We start from the raw sequence: 18667 nt of genomic DNA, 5'->3' as shown, positions 1-18667 counted from the left end.
CTTCACATCAGGGCCAGAGGAGAAAGCGAGATCGTACATATGGGAGTTAGCACAGTGCCCTCTGTGATGGGCTATGGCTGCTGGGAGGGCTCTGGAGACATGGCGGGTGCCTGCAGGTACAGGTGGGCAGGTGCGTGGCTCAGCCAGCCCTGAAGCCCTAGCCGAGGAGAAAGGGCAAGCCTCTACTGGCTCCCTCCGAGGGGCACTGACAGCAGGATGCCCTGACTGCTGGTCAGTGTGTTTAGTGGAGAAAGGGTTGGTTTCTTCTGAGGCCTCTCTTCTTGGCTTGTAGATGGCTGTCTTCTCCCTGGGTTATCACGTGGTCTTCCCTCTGGGGTATCTGTGTCCGAATCTCCTCTTCTTATAAGGACACCTGTCATATTGGATTAGGGTCCACCCCAATGACCTCATTTCACCTTAATTATCTCTTAAAGACCCCATCTCCAAATAGAGTCACACTCTGAGGTCCTGGGGTTTAGAATGTGGGTGGGTGGGTGTGGGGGGGTGAACACAATCCAGCCCATAATAGTCTGTATTAGGAAGCTTTTATTAGAGTCTTTTTAGTGGTGGTAGCTAGTGGAGATTTGTCTGACTCCTGAGAAGAGGTGCCATGGTTTGGGCTCCAGTCCTCCAGGAAGTTAAACAAATATTTCCTTGGGTGGATGTGGGTTTTTACTGGATGGCCTGACTGGATGGTTTACCACCCACCGAGGACAGTGAGTTCTTAGTACTTCCCCACTCTAGACCTGGTGGGAACCTACTTGAGTGTCCTTATGACTGAGGCATCTTGGCCCCAATGTCAGCATCTTTCCGAGAGGCTGTCATGGATGGTAGATTTCAATTCCTCAGCTAAAACCCAGCACTACCCAAACTTATGACTATGCTACTACATTTAGCCTCTAAATGGAAAGAGGAAACAACGGTAGGGCTTTTTTTCCTTCAGATAACACACTCTTATAGAAATCTAGTAATTCAAGGAGGACTGAATTGGAGGGTCTGGCAAAAGGCATGGTAAACACACAGCATTGTTACCATACCTCCCCTGCCCACACTCATGGCAGACATTACTAGTCAATCACTGCACCACTGAGCTAGGGTTCCTCTTCCATTCCAAGCATTAACACTAAACTAGAATTGGCACTCTAGATAAAAATAATTTGCTCCCTGTATCACTGTGGTGTTAAGCAAATGGTATCTCGTCCCTTCCTTGTGAAGAACCATGGCAACTTCAAGCACTGGAATAGGACTGCTAACGGCAGGATTGTGCTGGTTGGTTTGGCACTCATGTTTGACAATTCTTCCATACCACTGCAGAGCCTCCTGGTCCTGACCCTCACAATTCCAAGTAGATACAACCAAACAGTGCCTTGCTCTGAACCTGTGTCCCGAAATCTCATTTCCTGCCCCAGAACTGCCCACATACTACAGCTGGGACTCCTTCAGGAACCCTGTCAGCCTTACACATGCAGAGTCCCAGACCGTGGAGGAATTGATTTTTGTGGGGCCACCTTTGACCCAAGGGGGTATAGAAGACAGTAGGAAAATGCTTCTTTCTTTCATCCCCCAGGACAGTTTTGAGTTGCATTTCATAAGGCTCCACAGAACATCCTGGCGTGGGCCACCGTGATACTGCATCTTTGCATTGGGCTTCCTGCTTCCGTGTTCCAACTCCATCCCTTATTCCTACCTCCGCATGAACTGCCTGCACCCTGATATTTGCCAGATTCTCCGTTCGGGTGGGTGGAGGAGCATGTGTCCCACCTGTGCCCGACTGTCATCTCGCTCCTGAATCAACCCCCACGTCTGTCCATACAGTGCTTCATAGGTGGCAAGGGAGATTCCCAAGCATGGTCTCCTTTTGAGTTGCACAATAAGTTTCAGGGTGAACATGAAGAAATTCAAGTTCAAGGTCCTGCCCAGGGCCCGGCAGCTAGTAAATGGTCAAGACCAAAGGCTAACAGAGGCTCTCTAACTCCAGCCCAGCTCCAGCCCCACTCGGCCACAGCTGCGCCCACGGCAGCCTCCCTCAAAGGCAGGCTGGCGGGAAGCGCCTCTGATTGCCAAGGGTGCGAGTCTTTCGTGTCCACAAATATTGCGGTGAAGGAAAGTGTACGTCCTTTCTTCTTTGCAGAAATCAACACGCCCTTGTCCTCCTCGGGGCCACGCCGTTTTTGGCATCTTTCACCGCCTCTGCTCTGCTCACACTGGCTTATAACCTTCCGGTGGCAGCTCCGTCAGAAGCAAGGTAACCGCGGTTCCCAGCCCGCCCTGCTCTACCTCTCGCCTGCCCTCGGACTGTCCAGGACCTCCCAGGCAGGGCTGCCGTATGGATGCCAGGCTCTTTGCACTGTGCACATCGGCTCCTGGAAAAACTGGGTGGGAACTGTTCGGCCTTGACGGGAAAGTTGATTGCGTGTTTGTTTCCAAACTTCTGAACCTTTCAACTTGTTCTGGGGGTCTGCTCTGAAAACACAGGGAACTCACTGTTGCCCATTGAAATACTTCTCAGAGGAAAGGAGCGCCCCCAAGTGGCTGTACTGCGTTTCTCCTCCAGCGGCGAACTGCCGCTTGGAATCTCTATTATGAAATAGAGAGACTGAAATTTAAGGAAGCTGGGGTTACCTCTTCAAGGTCACACGCCTAGTAAGTGATACAGTTGTGAGTTGAACCTGGGACCTTACCCACTGTGCTATTTCGCCTTTCCAATGGGAGTATAGATAACACTTCTTCCTTATAACCACCCTGTGTCTTCTACAGGAAAAACTGGTAAGATTTCCTACTAATTTATTCTCAAGGCAGCAGTCAGAGATGAAAATGAAAATCGGATCCTGTCAGTCATCTGCTCAAATTCCTCCATTGGTCTCAAGGCAGAATCCCTGTCTGACCTCATCTATCACTTCCCTGATTGCTGACACAGGACCAGCCACACTGGCCTCCTTCCTTCTGCACACCCAACATGCGCCCTCCTCAGGGCCTTTGCACGTGCCATTCCCTCACAGGAGAATACTTTTCCTTTAGAATCTAGATCTTGGCCGGGCTAGCTCCTTCACTTCCTATAGGTGTCTGTGCATACATCACCTTCTCAGAGCAACCCTCACTGACCTTCTGATGTGAAATAGCCCAGAACCGTATCTGGCACAAAAGTGCTCAAAATGTATTGTGAGTGGAATAGATGAATGAATGAGTGACTGACTACACCCCAGGCCTTTTGACCAGGGAAGCATCATGCCCTTCTCATCGTGACGTCAGCCTCTGTGGGCATAGCCCGGTGACCGAGAAGGAGGCTCGCTCCTGTGTAGCCCAGTGGTTCTCAACTCCAGATGCAAATGAGAGTCACTTGGGGAGATTTGAAATCCCACTGATGCTTCCAGCAAGCACCATCCTGGACCAATTGAGTCAGAATCTCCGGGGCTGTGGCCCAAGCAACCGAATTTTGTAAGTGCTTCCATGAAGAGGTTCACTCCTTTCAGAAGAGGTTCACCTCTGGGAACCACATTTTTAGAGCTATCCCAGCATACCAACCACCAGAAACAACTATTTAAAATGAACACAGTCATCATATTTCCTTGGGATCCAGTGTGGAGGGACCCAAGGGAATTTGGAATTTTAGGAAGCCAGCTGTGGCCCAAGGCAGGATCATGAGGTCACTGTCTGTGGATAATTACTGAGGAAATGAACAAATGTACACCCAGTTTTTCTATGGGTTTGCTGATTGCTCCAATGGACATCTGAGGGATTCCTTTTTCCATGTCCAGATCAAACGTAACCTTTGGCCTTATGTCCTTGTGTTTTTCAGTGAAAATGCAGCTGTGTTATTATATATCTTGGAGTACTACACGAAGCCCTGTGGCCGATTTGGGCCTTTCCTTGTGGGCCTCTTTCTGAGCATTTTCATGCACCGAAACCACGAGGCAAACATTCTCAAAACCAAGGTATATGGTTTCTCCATACCTCACTGTAAGGACTGGGTCTGCTTGGGACTGGAGGCGTCCAAGATGAACACTGGTTTCTGGCTTGACTAATGATATTGGATGGTGAGTCAGAATGATTACCCACAGGAAAGAAATTCCACCTGGAAGGCAAAGTAACAGCTTTCCTCCCTCTGGACACCTCACGACCTGATTCCCAGATGGAACTGTCCAATCTGACCTAGAATCTTACCTCTGGAAACCAAAGAGCTTGTGCTATTAAAAATCCAACCCACCTAACCATGAACTTCCAGAAGAGGGGTTTGCCATTGCCATCCTACTGGGTGTGTTTTCTCATATCAGTGGTTTCTCTGGCTCTGTAGCAAGGCTCTGACGGGTGGGATGCCTCCTCCTCATTGCCCACTCCTCCCCATGCGATCACCCACCAAGCCCCGCGGGTTGTTTCTCCCGCCATCCTCTCGTAGCCTTTCCAACTGACCTTGTTGAAGCTCGTCTCGTCTCTTACTTGGATTTCTTCAGTAGTTTTCTTGCCTCTTGTCTTCTTGATCTCAAATCCACCCACAGGGAAATCTATTTAAAATACTACCTTGGCCTTGAACTGTGCAAAACCTTTTCATATGACTTTTGTTGATCCATAAGACCTTGAGGGCAGAACATGTCTTATTCACCTCTGAATTTCTAGCACCTGGTTCTGAAATCACTCAGTAAATGAATGACAGATAATTTGCTTCTCAATGGAAGAAAGGCCAAGAATTCCCTTGCATTATTAGGGGGCAATGCTGACCCCAAATCCCCACTGCTAGGCCCTACCTTGGTTTGCCTCGGTCTTGTGGGTACCTCACCTAAACGTTCTAGAGATGAGGCACTGGTCCTTGGAAAATCTTGTGTTGCTCATAACAGGAACAGGAGCTAGGGCTTTATTGGAAGGAATGGATACACAGGTGCTACATGTGTATTTTCCTCTAGGTTGAAGTTATGATAGTCCCCTGAAAACGCACAATTCAGTTGTAGATTACAACAGAAGACCATTCAAGAGGTGCTTTAGCATAGTCCAGGGTCATGGTGCCCAGGGAGAAATTGGGTGTGAGCAGAGAGGAAAGCCTAAGGTGATGGCCGGGCATTTGGGAACCACTCAGAGGACCAGGTCAGGACCAGGGAGCATGGAGCTAGAACCCAAGTCAAGCAGAGCTGGAGGAATGACTTCGATGGGATGTGTTGGCCAAGTACAAGCTGTAGAAGCCAGAAAATAAGAACACAGAGTCCCAGCTGGAGGCAGCTGAGGCATATTCCAAGTGGCAGGAATAAGTCAGTGTGCATTCTGAGTAAGAGTGAAGGCGACCCTAGGCTAAGAGGAGGCTCGTGGAGAGCCCCTGAGGAAGTAACTTTGTTCCCTGTAGCCAGAACCTAGGGCAGGAACCTGAGACCCAAGGAGGGGAGAGCTTCCCTTTAGAGACTAGATGGTAGAGTGATAAGATGCTAGTTCAGGTTGATGTAGATGTCATCATAGCACTTTGAGAACTGGAACAGAGAAGCAAGAGAGACCCTTGGAAGATAGGTCTGGGTCTAAAAAGGTCAAGTAAGGTGACATCTAAGATCTTGAACTGAGCCCAGTGATAGGATTTAACTCACGGGGTTATTCTGTGAGCTGGAAACATCTCCATTCTCCCATTCCTTTCGCCATTTTATGTCCCTGGTGACAGGTGCAGCCCAGGTACGGGCTGTGTGCCGGGGCCCCTCGCGTTAATGGTAGGGGGCAGAAGCTATCAAGGAGACGTATTTGGCTAAGGAACAGAATGGGAGGTTAGGAGTGGTGGGAGTGGGTTAGAGCATTTCTTTTTTCTTTTAACTTTCATCTAAAAATGACTCAAGAGTTACCATAAGTCGCAAAAATAGTAGAGGAGATCTTGTGTACCCTTGACCTGCGTTTCCCCACCAGGAGCGTGTTAAGGTAACTATGGCACATGATCACAACCAAGACATTGACATTGACACAATCCGTAGACCTTAGATCCACCAGTTTCCTGTGCCCTGGTTTGTGTGTGTGTAGAGTTCGGTGCAATGTTAGCACGTCTGCAGATTTGTGTAACCATCACCACCACAGTCAAGGCACAGAACTGCTCTGCCACCACAAAGTCACCCTTGTGCTGCCTCTTCGTGGCCACCCCCCCACTGTCCCCTAGCCCCTCCCGACCCTCGCCCCAGTAACCACTAATCTGAACTTTCTATGGGGTCAGATTTGGTCATTGACTGAGGTTTACAAACAGACCCCTAATGTCTATTAGTCCACTAATAACACACAAAAAGTGAGTGTAAAAATAATTAAATACACAATGGCCAAAACGGGCTGTGAACGGTGCCTTTCCTTTCCCTGTAGGTGCAGGCTCTGCTGCGGTGGATTTGCTCTCTGTCGACCCTGTCACTAGTGGCTGCCCTGGCATACAAGGTGGGTGACGCGTCCGCCGCCTCTTCAGTTGCCGCTGCTGTCACCAGGCCCTCCACCGGCCCCTGTGGGTGGCCCCTGTGGGCTGGGTACTGTTCGCGTGTCAGGAAGGCTACGGAAGTAGGATGCAGTGACGCAGCCCGGGGCTTGCTCCGGGCTCACACACTGGCTTGTTAAAGGCGATGGTGTGAAAACATATGTACCCAGAGAGACTTTTATTTGCTGCTGAATGACTGACAGTGACTCAAAAACATCCATCTGTCTATATGCTTGGGGGAAACCCACTCACATATTCTGGTTTAGATGTTTACACTGGTTTATATACAAATGCAGGTTCTGAAAGAAAAATTTGCAGCCTCTCCCATGAAGCTAGTTTAGAAATTGGAAAAGAACAGGTAGGGGGTAATGTCGCGAGAGAAAAAATGAGCCGTGCTCGACAGGAGTACTGACCACACCCAGCCTGGGCCTTGGTCTCCTCATCGGAGCGTAGAGACTGAAGAGCTGGCAACATCTCCTTCAGCCCGTTGATGGCTGGGGACACTGTTTCTGTTGAGCCTGGCTCTCAGAGTCGGGCAGAAAAAGAGCTTCGACGGAAAGAAAGGGATCTTTCTGCACATTAGAAATGTCTATTCAAGTCACCCGACGTTTTCCCCCTTCCCGCTCTATTTGGCATGAGGTGCTTGAGGTGTCAGCAAATGACAGGGAAAGGCTGGCGGGAATCACCCAGCAAAGGTTCTGCCCCTGCACTGCCCAGAAGCCCTAAATGCCGGAACTAGAGCCAGGTAGAGGCAACACAACTTTATACCCCTGGGGGATAGTCAGGGTGAGTTTAAACTTTGGCCTGTGAACCCAAACCCGTTAACCTCAGCAAAGGTGGCTGGAGAAACCTGATGAAGTGAACATAACAAAGTCCTGCTTACTGAGCACAGGCTTATACCAGGCCCCGTGGAGAACTTCACGCCTGTGGTCTCGGGCAATACTGGCCACACCGCTACAGGCAGAGCAATAATTAGCTCTGTTTCTCAGTGAGGAAAATGGTGCCTGGAGATGAAGCAGTGTGTGAAGGTCACTCAGCTAGAAAGTGAGCCCAGGCCTGAGGGCACCGCCCACAGCCCCTGCTCTTTGTTCCTGCACACTAGCCACGCCCACCCCCAAGATGTTTGTTCAAATTGTTCTTGAGTTTTATGAGTATATAATGAAGAGGGATTTGTTCTTTCACTTCAATTTTAAAAGCTTTCCCTTCTACGGAGAAATGATGTTAAAGAGGAATCGGGTTGCGTTCTCCTTGTCTGATGTATTTGCATTTATGGGCGGCTGTTTGGATCACATGACCTCCACTTGGTGACAGTGGCCCTGAGCTGTTGACAGAGCCTCAGAACATAAACTGCTCCCCCTGGCCTGGTACAGGCCACCTCTGATGTGACAAACGGCACAGTATTCTGTCTAATGTGACAGTCCTGCTGGGTCAAACTGGTTAATGTCCATCAGGGTTAGAGAGGAGAGACTTAGGTTAAGTTAGAACATTAAACAAATTTGCAGTATTTCCAGTACAGTGGAGCTAGTAAATACTATCAGTCATTAGCCTGAGTGTGTATAATGCATACCTCTTTTCATCCAAATGATGAATAAGCCCTCTGGCTCATTCTTGAGCAATTTATCATTCAGAGGTGTATTGTTATTAGCCAACCACAATTATACGTGTGACTGATGTTCTAGGTTTGTATCTCCAACACTATCTGTAAGATACCAAGATTGATTAGTAGATGAATGTAGGAGGTGATGGGTTAGATAAATTTTTTAAAAATGTGTCCGCCTGATGACCTTTAGAAAAGTATACTTATAAAAGAACATGTTTTTCTTCTTCATAATTTTATTTATTTATTTATTTATTTATTTATTTTTTGCGGTACACGGGCCTCTCAGTGCTGTGGCCTCTCCCGTTGCGGAGCACAGGCTCCGGACGCGCAGGCTCAGCGGCCATGGCTCATGGGCCCAGCCGCTCTGCATCATGTGGGATCTTCCCAGACCGGGGCACAGACCCGTGTCCCCTGCATTGGCAGGCGGACTCCCAACCACTGCGCCACCAGGGAAGCCCTATTTATTTATTTTATTGGAGTATAGTTGATGTACAATCTTATATAAGGTACAGGTTTACAATACGGTGATTCACAATTTTTAAAGATTATACTGCATTTACAGTTATTATAAAATATTGGCTACATTCCCTGTGTTGTACAATATATCTTTGTAGCTTATTTGATATGTAATAGTTTGTACCTCTTAATCCTCTACCTCTATCTTGCCTCTCCCCGCTTCCTTCTCCCCGCTGGTAACCACTAGTTCTGTATATCTGAGTCTGCTTCTTTTTTGTTATATTCACTAGTTTGTTGTATTTTTTAGATTCCACATATAGGTGATATCATACAGTATTTGTCTTTCTCTGTCTGAATTATTTCACTCAGCAAGTCCATCCATGTTGTCACAAATGGCAAGATTTGATTCTTTTTTATGGCTGAATAGTGTTCCATTTTATGTATACACCACATCTTCTTTATCCATTCATCTGTTGATGGGCACTTATGTTGCTTCTATATCTTGGGAATTGTAAATAATGCTGCTATGAATACTGGGGTGCATGTATCTTTCCAAATTAGTGTTTTTGGGGTTTTTTGGATATATACCCAGTAGTGGAATTGCTGGGTCATGTGGTCACATTTGAGGAAGAAGACATATTCAGTTGAGAAGGTCAGGACAAGGAGGGATCTTGATGGTTCAGGTAATCTTTTCCATCATCTTCAGTCATGGCCAGTGCAGACCATGCTGGTCTTGTTGAGTTGCAAGAGTCACCTCCTGACCATGTCACTCCTTCAATTAAAACTTCTCAGTGCTGGGACTTCCCTAGTGGTCCAGTGGTTAAGACTCTGTGCTCCCAATGCAGGTGGCCTGGTTTTGATCCCTGGACAGGGAACTAGATCCCACATGCCACAACTAAAGATCCTGCATGCCACAGCTAAAAAAGATCCCAGGTGCCACAACTAAGACCCTGTGCAGCCAAATAAATAAATAAATAAATATTAAAAACAAACAAACTTCTCAGTGATGCCCCGTCACCTACACCAGTGGTCCTCAAACTTAAATAATAGGCGGACCCGTTCTAAAGGAATAAGAATTCTTTTGGATCCTTAGTATTGGCTAAAATTATTTTAATCCCAATTTTACCTAAACACTAGCAAACATAAACCTAGATGCAAATTTTTATGTTTATAGCACATATATTTATAAAGCCAAAACAAATTTATAAAGTAACCATAAAACCAATAAAATCTGAATTAATGTTAATTTAATGTGATTAATTGGCTAGAGCCAATCGTAGTTCATGACATGGTATTGTTTGTGCTGGGGCACATTCTCTTGTGTTTGGCTTACCTGTATGACATGTGTTTTTTACTGACTTAATTCTACAGCTATTTTGTTTGTTCCACAGTAAATATCTTGGTTCATCTTATCATTTGGGATTCAGTTGGGTGCAAATGCACATTTTGTCTGTGAGTCCATCTCTATTTATTTACTTGATTATATAAGATACTTATTAAATGCTTGCTCTATGCCGGGCACTGCTCTAGATGCTGGGGATATCACAATAGGCAAGAAAAATCCCCCTCTTGTAGGAGATTGCAATGGGGAAGGGGAAGTGAGAGACCAGGAGACTCTAGTAGCCTGCATAATGGCCTCCAAGTTACCCGGACCTAATCCCTGGGAACTTGCAAATGCGATTAAGTTAAGGATCTTGAGAAGGGAAGATTATTTTGGATTATTTGGGTGGGCCCTAAATGCAATCACATGTATCCCTATAGGAGGGGGACAGAGGGAGATTTGACACACACATGGAGGAGATGGTGTTATGAAGACGGGGCAGAGAGAGATATGAAAATGCTGATGTTGATTGGAATGAGGCAACCACAAGCCAAGGAATGCCAAAGCCACCAGAAGCTGGAAGAGACAAGAAACAGATTCTCCCCTAGAGCTTCTCAGGAGAGTGTGACCCTGCCAACACCTTGATCTTGGCCACTGATACTGATTTTGGACCTCTGGTCCCCGGAATGTTGAGAGAATAGCTTTCTGTTGTTTTAAGCTGCCATGTTTTTGTAATTTGTTACAGTAGCCATTGGAAATGAATCCAGAGCCATATTAAGTAAATGTATTTGTAATATAATTTCAGATGCAGATAAATATGGTGAATAAAAATAAATCAGAGGAATTCCCTGGTGGTCCAGTGGTTAGGACTCCGTGCTTACACTGCTGAGGATGTGGGTTCGATCCCTGGTCAAGGAACTAAGATCCTGCAAGCCGCACAGTGAGGCCAAAAATTAAAAGAAAAAAAAATCAGGGGTGGGAGGGTAACTGGATTAGGGGTGCATTTGCAAATATGTGGTACAAAAGCACTCCAGGCAGAGGGAATGCTAAGGCAGCGTTCTTCAGTCTGGAATATGTTTAGTGGGTGAGAGGAACAGCAAGAAGACCAGTGAGATAGGGGTCAAAGCTCAAGGCAGGAGAGAGATGGGAATGAGGACAGAGAAGAAGGTAGTGGTCAGGTCACGCAGGACCTTCAAGGCCATGAGGAAGAACCTGGATTTTATTCTACATGCCATGTGACGTGATCTGGTTTGTGATTTTAAAAGATTACTCTGGATGTTTTCATTTCTTTCTTTTTTTTTTTTTTTGTGGCTTGAAACAACAGAAATGGATTCTCTCACAGTTCTGGAGGCTAGAAATTCAAAATCAAGGTGTTGGCAAGGTCCCTCTGGAAGCTCTGAGGGGGAATCTCTTCCATCCTCTCCTATGTCCTCAGCATGCCTCGGCTTGTGGGAGCATCACTCCAGTCTACGTCTCCGTCTTCACATGTGTCTCTCCTCTGTGTCTGTGTCTCCTTTTCTGTCTGTTACAAAGACACTTTGGATTTAGGGCCCACCCTAATCTAGGATGATCTCCCCACCCATTACTTACCTTAATTACATCTGCAAAGACCCTTATTTCCAATTCTGAGGTTCCAGGTGGACAAAGCTTTTGGGACACCACTATTCAACCCACTGCAGAGAACCATTGGTCTTATTCAGAGAGGGATTTCTCATTGTTTTAAATTTTCATTCATTTAAATTAAATAGCCACGAGTGGCTTGTAGGTCTCATAAGGGACACCCAAGTGTAGAAGTTATACCAAGTTACAGAAGGCGAAGGGTCTGAGGCCAGACAACGTTAACAGCCTCGTCCCAAGGCCCAGCAGCTCGTGTTGTGCGCCTTGAATCAGAGCCCAGGTTAGCAAAGGGACTTCGCATCTTGTTTTAGATGTGGGATGTTTTGTGCTCAGAGGTTGAAACCCACTAAGGATTAAACTGGCCGTAAACTCAATATTAGCATCCTTTATTATTATTTTCATATTGCTGCAATGGGAAGTTGGGGTTTTTTCGTTTTTGTTTTTGTTTGTTTCAGTACATTCTCTTAAAAATTATAATGAAAAAGACCTTCTTAGTAGAAAGTTCACAGACTTAGAGGCAGAACCCAGAGGGAGCAGTGATGACACAGCGTCTTCCCAGGCCCAGGGAGGGGCTCGGTGCCTATTCCCTCCAGGTCTGGTGCACCGGCTGCTTTCCTGGGATATCTGGAGTTTCCTGGCCAGCATGAGCTACGCTTGCTACTTGGCGCACCCATCCTCATCATCCTCTACAATGGGCTTCAGGGGACGCTCATTCACTACACCGACATCAACGTGGTGAGGCAGCCCTAGCTCTCAGCTCATTGTAGCAACACAGTTTGCTCTCCCCTGGAACAGTGCAAACTATTGGCTTCATTAGAACCTTATTTTCTGTTTGTTTGTTTGTTTGTCAAAAGCCTACTGTTCTTTGTTTTATTGGAGGGAGGGCTTCAGCACAGGATAATATCTTTCTTTTCTTCTATTTATTAATTATTATTATTATTATTGTTATTTTTGCGGTCTGCGGGCCTCTCACTGCTGCGGCCTCTCCCGTTGCGGAGCACAGGCTCCGGACGCGCAGGCTCAGCGGCCATGGCTCACGGGCCCAGCCGCTCCGCGGCATGTGGGATCTTCCCAGACCGGGGCACGAACCCGTGTCCCCTGAATCGGCAGGCGGACTCCCACCCACCGTGCCACCAGGGAAGCCCTGTACTTCAGGTTTTAATGCTCACTTTTCTTGGTAAAATCACAGTATGTTGTTTTGTACATTATAATTGTTTTTGTGTTATTATGATACCTTTGTCGACTCGTAACTTTATCCTGGGTGGTATGACCCACTAGTGTGCACAATTCATGGGTTTGTCATTATAGGTCTTTCGAACATTGTTCATTTTACAAGGTGGTCTATTTTTGTTTGTTTTTGTTTTTGTTTTGTTTTTTGGCGGTGCTGCACGGCTTAGTTCCCTGACCAGGGATTGAACTCAGGCCACGGCAGTGAAAGCGCCGAGTCCTAACCACTGGACTGCAGGGGAATTCCCGAGATGGTCTATGTTATGAGTTGAATTGTGTCCCCTGAAGTCCTAAACTCCGGGTACCTTAGAAAGTGACCTTATTTGGAAATAAGATAATCAAGTTAAAATGAGATCATGGGGGTTGGGGAGTGGGTGGCCCTAATCCAATATGACTGGTGTCCTTATTAAAAGGGGAAATCTGGGCACAGAGACAGACGTGTACAGAGGGAAGATGATGTGGAGACACAGGGAGAAGACGGCCATTGGCAAGCCAAAGAACACCAAGGGTTGCCAGCAGACACGGAAGCTGGAAGAGGCAAGGAAGGATTCTCCCCTCAGAGGGAGCTTGGCCCTGGTGACACCTCGGTTTAGGACTTCCAGCCTCCAGGACAATGAGATGATACATTTCAGTGGTTTTGAACCAGCCAGTTTGTGGAGCTCTGTTACAGGAGCCCTAGCAAATGAACACAGTCCCTCAACACAACCTCTAACAGGGAAGGAAGAGACCTAGTAAGTGGCTTCTGTCCCCTCGGTTTCCAGCAAAGAGGTAGAGAGATGGGAGAGACTTGTAAGGCCAAGTGGAGAACATGGACGTCCCAGTTCTCAGGCTTGTGTTCCTTCCTGGGTGTGTAATTTCTTCTTTTTGGGGGTGTGTGTGTATGTGTGTAATTTCATGTTGACCGTCCCTACTTACATATGTCTAACATTACTTATAATAACGCCTTTTGTGTACTTAATAATCAAAGGATTTATTAACAAGCATGGGGTTACCAGGAGCTTATTGGCACAGAACGCTCCCCATCTGTGTAGGCTCTCTTTGCCTTCAAGTGGATTTGCAAGGAAGACCCACTGGGGTGAGGAGGGCTGCAAACCCCTCATCCTTTGACAGGGCAGTTGACAGCTAATCTTGTCCTTTTCCAGGCGGCCTTGGGGAACGAACCACATCTCCCCGAGGTCTGATCTGCTCTGCTGGCAGAATGTGACCTCAGTGAGAAGCCGAGTCCCACCCGGGTGTGTTCAGTCTGTAATAAAACGCACACCAAGTTGGCTTTTTGGGCGACTGTGAAGTTCATTGGGTTCCTCGGGAGCCCCCTGGTGGCCGATTCGGCACATGCACCCTCTGACTTAATTAGGCCTCAGAGGAGAACTTGAGGGTGGGTGACATTTACAGAAGGAGCAGTGCAATCCCGATGGACCCCAGTGGGAAATGACTTGCCTGCCAACATTGCTCGGCAGTCCAATTGCCAAGTGATTCTGGTTATGAGGCAGGAAACCCGGGGCCCGTGGAAACAGCTTTCCAACAATTACCAACAAAGCCTTTGAACGTTTTTTTTAATAAGAAAACAATACTCTCCCCACGATTGCAATTTCACAAAACATAAAGTAGGGATAAAGAAGTCCAATTTTGTTCTGGCTATTGTTTCAACCCAGAATTCCCCAGAAGTTTAAGATTTATAGAATGTGCGGACCTTATTTGGATTCTATAACAAACTGTAAAAAAGCGTATGACATTTATGGGACCACTGGAAATTTAAGCCCTGCCTGGGTATTTGATGATATTAAGGACTTATTAATCTTTTAATGTGATAGTGGTATTGTGGTTACGTGTTTTTAGAGTGCTTATCTGTTAGATGCCTACTGAAATATTTATGGACAAAATGATATAAAATGTAGTATTTATCTCAAAATACTATCGGGAGGAAGTGGGATAGATGAAACAAGCTTAGCCATTTAGTGATAGTTTTTGAAGCTGGTGATGGGTACATGGGACCTCATTACACTATTTTCTTTATTTTTGTGTTTGTTTGAAGTGTGTATAATAACAAAGTCAAACAAATTTATAGAGGCAGCAGGATCGTAGTGTCAATTGATGGGTGTCTCCTCTAATTCCTCCTAAATTCTGAAATCCGTGTTTCATCCCCACATACCTGCATGTGGAGAAAAATGGGTCACATCAACAGTATAGGATCACCCCCAGCAGATCTAAAGGAACTCAGCCCTCCTCAAATTCCTCCTGACTGGTTTTGGGAGAGTCCAGGGACATCTTGCTTGTTTTGAGAACACCTGGGCTCTGCTATTTCCTTTTTTAATGAGCAGGCTCTCCTCAGCTGCACCACCCTTCCCCTCCCTGCCGTCAGAGCTGCTGCTGAGAGCTGCTGGCGGTGGCCAGAGCCTCCTACACCCGCTGACGTCCCCACGCCACTCTCCAAAGCATGCCGCCTCCTCCCGTGACTTGTCTGTGCAGGATGTGGGCTGAATTGCCTTGGTGCTCAGGGCCACCGTGTCCATTCTGAGCACAAACGGTCTCCACAAATGCCACAAGCAGATAAACCCCCGTGCCCCGACTTGAGCCATCTGGGCTTTCCTCATTCAGGCTTTGACGCAGGGCTGCTGGCTGCTCATCGTGTTTTTATAGAAACTGCTCTTGCAATTTCCCTCTTTCTAATATAGGTCTGTCTCCCTTGGATGCCCTAAGTCTATGGCCACTGGTATGGAGGCGACCTGCGTGGCAATCACTCCCTCTTTACATTTGTCCTGTTCACCAGTACATCTCTACCGCACCGCCATGGCTGGCACACAGTTGGTGTTAAAGAAGTGTCCGTTGACACAGTGAGGGAATCAACCCTTCCTTCCTTTAGATGAGTTTTTTTGTTTGTTTTTTTTCAGGAGGCTTCTTTTACAGATAGGCAGGCTCTCTGAACGAGGTTTCAGATCTGTTCAATTTTATAGGAATCTTCCCCCCAAATGACCCAACCAGACCCCTTCCAGGGAAGCTCAAAGTTGAGAAGCCCCAGGGCATTTGAAGGGGTGAGAAGCCTTTATAACTTTAGTCCCTTGACCCCGAGTGCAATTTAAATCAGCGCTGTGCTGATATAGGCTGAGAGGCAGCCACGTTTGGTAACCTACCCACATTCGTGTCCCCTCCTGTCTTGCAAAAGAAACTCTGAAGTTGTTCTAGTATCAGTGTGCCCAGACAGAGGGAAAGTTTCATATTTAGTATAAGACAGTTTCATCTTCCCGTGTGCCTTTGCCGATGGTTGGGCCAAGTGTGGTCATGTGACTCAGCCCTGACCAATGAGGTGTAAGGAGAAGTGTGCTGGAGATTTCTAGGAAAGATTGTCTTCCCTGAGTATGGAGGAGGGTGGAGCTTCAAGGAGACAGTCCCTTCTGTCCTCACCTCTATTAATCTCGTGAGAGTACAGTGTTACTTAGAATTGTTCCTGCCACTATTAGGTACTATTTTTTCACTTTTCTTTTTTAAAAATTAAGATATAATTTGCATAGAGTAAAATTCAAGCATAAAAGTATATGTTTCTGTGAGTTTTGACAAATGCATACAGTTGTGTAATCACCACCAAAAGCAAGATATAGAAGAATTCATCACCCCTCAAAATTTCTGGAGTTCTTTCTTTTTTTTTTTTTTTTTTTCAGTACATGGGCCTCTCACTGTTGTGGTCTCTCCCGTTGCGGAGCACAGGCTCCAGACGTGCAGGCTCAGCGGCCATGGCTCACGGGCCCAGCTGCTCCGCGGCATGTGGGATCTTCCCGGACCGGGGCACGAACCCACGTCCCCTGCATCGGCAGGCGGACTCTCAACCACTGCGCCACCAGGGAAGCCCTGGAGATCTTTTATAGTCAACCTCTGTTCCCACCCCCAACCCTTAGCAACTATCCGCTTCTCATTTCTATAGTTTTGTTTTTTCCAGATGTATTTATTTTTAAATGTTTATTTTTTAAAAATATAAAATATTTCAAATATTCAAATAAGTCTAAAAAATGAAGCAATGGGTACCCCACATAGCCATCATGCCTAATCAACGTAGGTTAACATTTTTCCATTTTTCCTTTGGATGTGTTTCTTGTTTAAAAAATAAAACATTGTGAGTACAATGATAGATCTCCCTGCATCCCATTTGCTTCTCCCTTCTCATCCAAGTTTCATCCACATTTTTTTTTTTAGATTTTTTATTTTGATGTGGAACATTTTAAAAGTCTTTATTGAATTTTGTTACAATACTGTGTCTGTTTTAAGTTTTGGTTTTTTGGTCACGAGGCATGTGGGATCTTAGCTCCCCGGCCAGGGATTGAACACACACCCCCTGCATTGGAAGGCGAAGTCTGAACCACTGGACCACCAGGGAAGTCCCCAGATTTTTATATTTTTACTAATAACATGCATGTGTCTATCAATGGTATATAGTACTTTGTTTTTTAAACACTATATAATTTGATCCACCCCATAATATCCTTTTGAAATATGATTTTCCCCTTTAAACGTAGTCCACCTAGCTAACCCATTCACTTTGAATGCGAGTGGTGTTCTACTGCGTGCATGTGTACCTTAAATGTTTCTCAGTTCACCAGTTGGTAGGTAGATATTTGGTTTGTTTTCAGTTTTTTGTTATTGCAAACATGTTTGTAACCAACTCCTTGTATGTGTTTCCTCATGGAGATACATTCGTTTTCCAGGGTATATAATCAGGAGAGTCATTGCAGAGTTAATTATCGGGTGTATGTGTACTCAACCTTACCTGATAATGACGCACAGTTTCCTAAAGTAATTTTCCAAATTTACACCTTCACTAGTGGTGACTGGGGATAGATACTATGACTCAGAGATCCTCCCCAACACTTGGTACTATTGACCTGTTAAGTTACTGCTAAATCCCAGATGAGTCTAAGGTAGCATCTCATCACTTCACTTTGCACGTCCCTGTCTACCAGTGGGCTTGAGCATTTTCCATGTGTGTTTTGGCCATTTAGAGTTCCCCCTTCTCAGGCTGCCTGACTATCCTTTTCCTCTTCTGCTATTGGGTGTTTGTCTTTTTATTATTGATTCTGAGATGCCCTTTATGTATTCTGAAGACTCATCCTTTATCGATTGTGCTGCAAATACATTCTCCCAGGCTGTGGAAACTTCGTATATGATATGAATGCTTTACCTTTTAATGCAGGCAAAATTATCAATCCTTTCCTTTTGGCTTGCACTTTTCGGATCTTGTGCATGAAATCCATAGAAACGTTCTTTTGTATTTTTTCCATGTGGGGAGAAAAGCTTCCGTGTAAGTTCCTGATCTTGTGCTGTGAGTTCTTCGAGTTCTTTGTAAGGTGGATTTGTAAGGCTAGAGCAGTTCTCGATAGGGGAGGGTGGTCGTTTTGTCTCTCCAGGAAAGATTTGGCAATGTCTGCAGACATCTGTGTTGTTTTTTAGTGGGTAGAAGCCATGATGCTGTTAAACATCCTACAATGCACAGGATAGCCCCCTCTCAACCCCAATCGCAGAAATATCCAATAAAAAATGTCCGTAGTACCCAGGTTGCAAAACTCTGAGTTAGAGAACAACAGCGGTGATTGCTGGGTTCACACAAACCAGGACCCTCACATTCAAAGCTCCTGTGTGGGGATGACTGAGGTCGTGTCTGGGGCTGTCAGCCCTTAGACAAGTAACACTGGGTCATTCTGTGTTGAACTTGGTAAATATGCCCAAGCCAAGTGCGTTAAATCTACACAGGAGGGAACTTGACCGAATCTGCCGAACTACCTAATATTTGCTGTAATCACAGTAGGAGGGGAGTCGGTGCTGCCAGAGCTCTTTAATCAGGCCTTACTGCCATGCTAATGAGCCCTAAAATGTATTATGTGCTGTTTCCGGAAAGGCACAGCATGTATCATATTTTATGGTCGCAAACAAGTTATCGGTTCACTTCGTTGTTCATTAAAAAAATCTTGCTCTCCATCCTGATGTGGTGTCAGCATGCCTCTGTTTCTTTCTCTGAAAAATGATGGAATTGGACAAGATTCATGGTTCTCAGATGCTG

General features: G+C 46.0%; 2 protein-coding genes across 2 annotated transcripts in view; one reads left to right on the top strand and one right to left on the bottom strand.

Moving 5' to 3' along the window:
• Positions 1–18667, bottom strand: part of LMAN1 (lectin, mannose binding 1) — a 240022-nt gene that overhangs the window by 40541 nt on the left and 180814 nt on the right. The gene's annotated exons all lie outside the window — the stretch shown is intronic.
• LOC131742747 (O-acyltransferase like protein-like) overlaps positions 1–18667 on the top strand; it is a 93035-nt gene that overhangs the window by 58219 nt on the left and 16149 nt on the right. Inside the window, exons 5-7 of the mRNA XM_067014992.1 lie at positions 2132–2245; positions 3797–3932; positions 6304–6372. Coding sequence (XP_066871093.1) covers positions 2132–2245; positions 3797–3932; positions 6304–6372 — 319 coding nt within the window. The remainder of the gene's footprint in view (positions 1–2131; positions 2246–3796; positions 3933–6303; positions 6373–18667) is intronic.

Source organism: Kogia breviceps, chromosome 15, assembly GCF_026419965.1.
Source record: "Kogia breviceps isolate mKogBre1 chromosome 15, mKogBre1 haplotype 1, whole genome shotgun sequence".
Taxonomy (NCBI): domain Eukaryota; kingdom Metazoa; phylum Chordata; class Mammalia; order Artiodactyla; family Physeteridae; genus Kogia; species Kogia breviceps.
The sequence above is the reverse complement of the archived record's forward strand: the minus strand, read 5'-3'. Positions and strand labels throughout refer to the sequence as shown.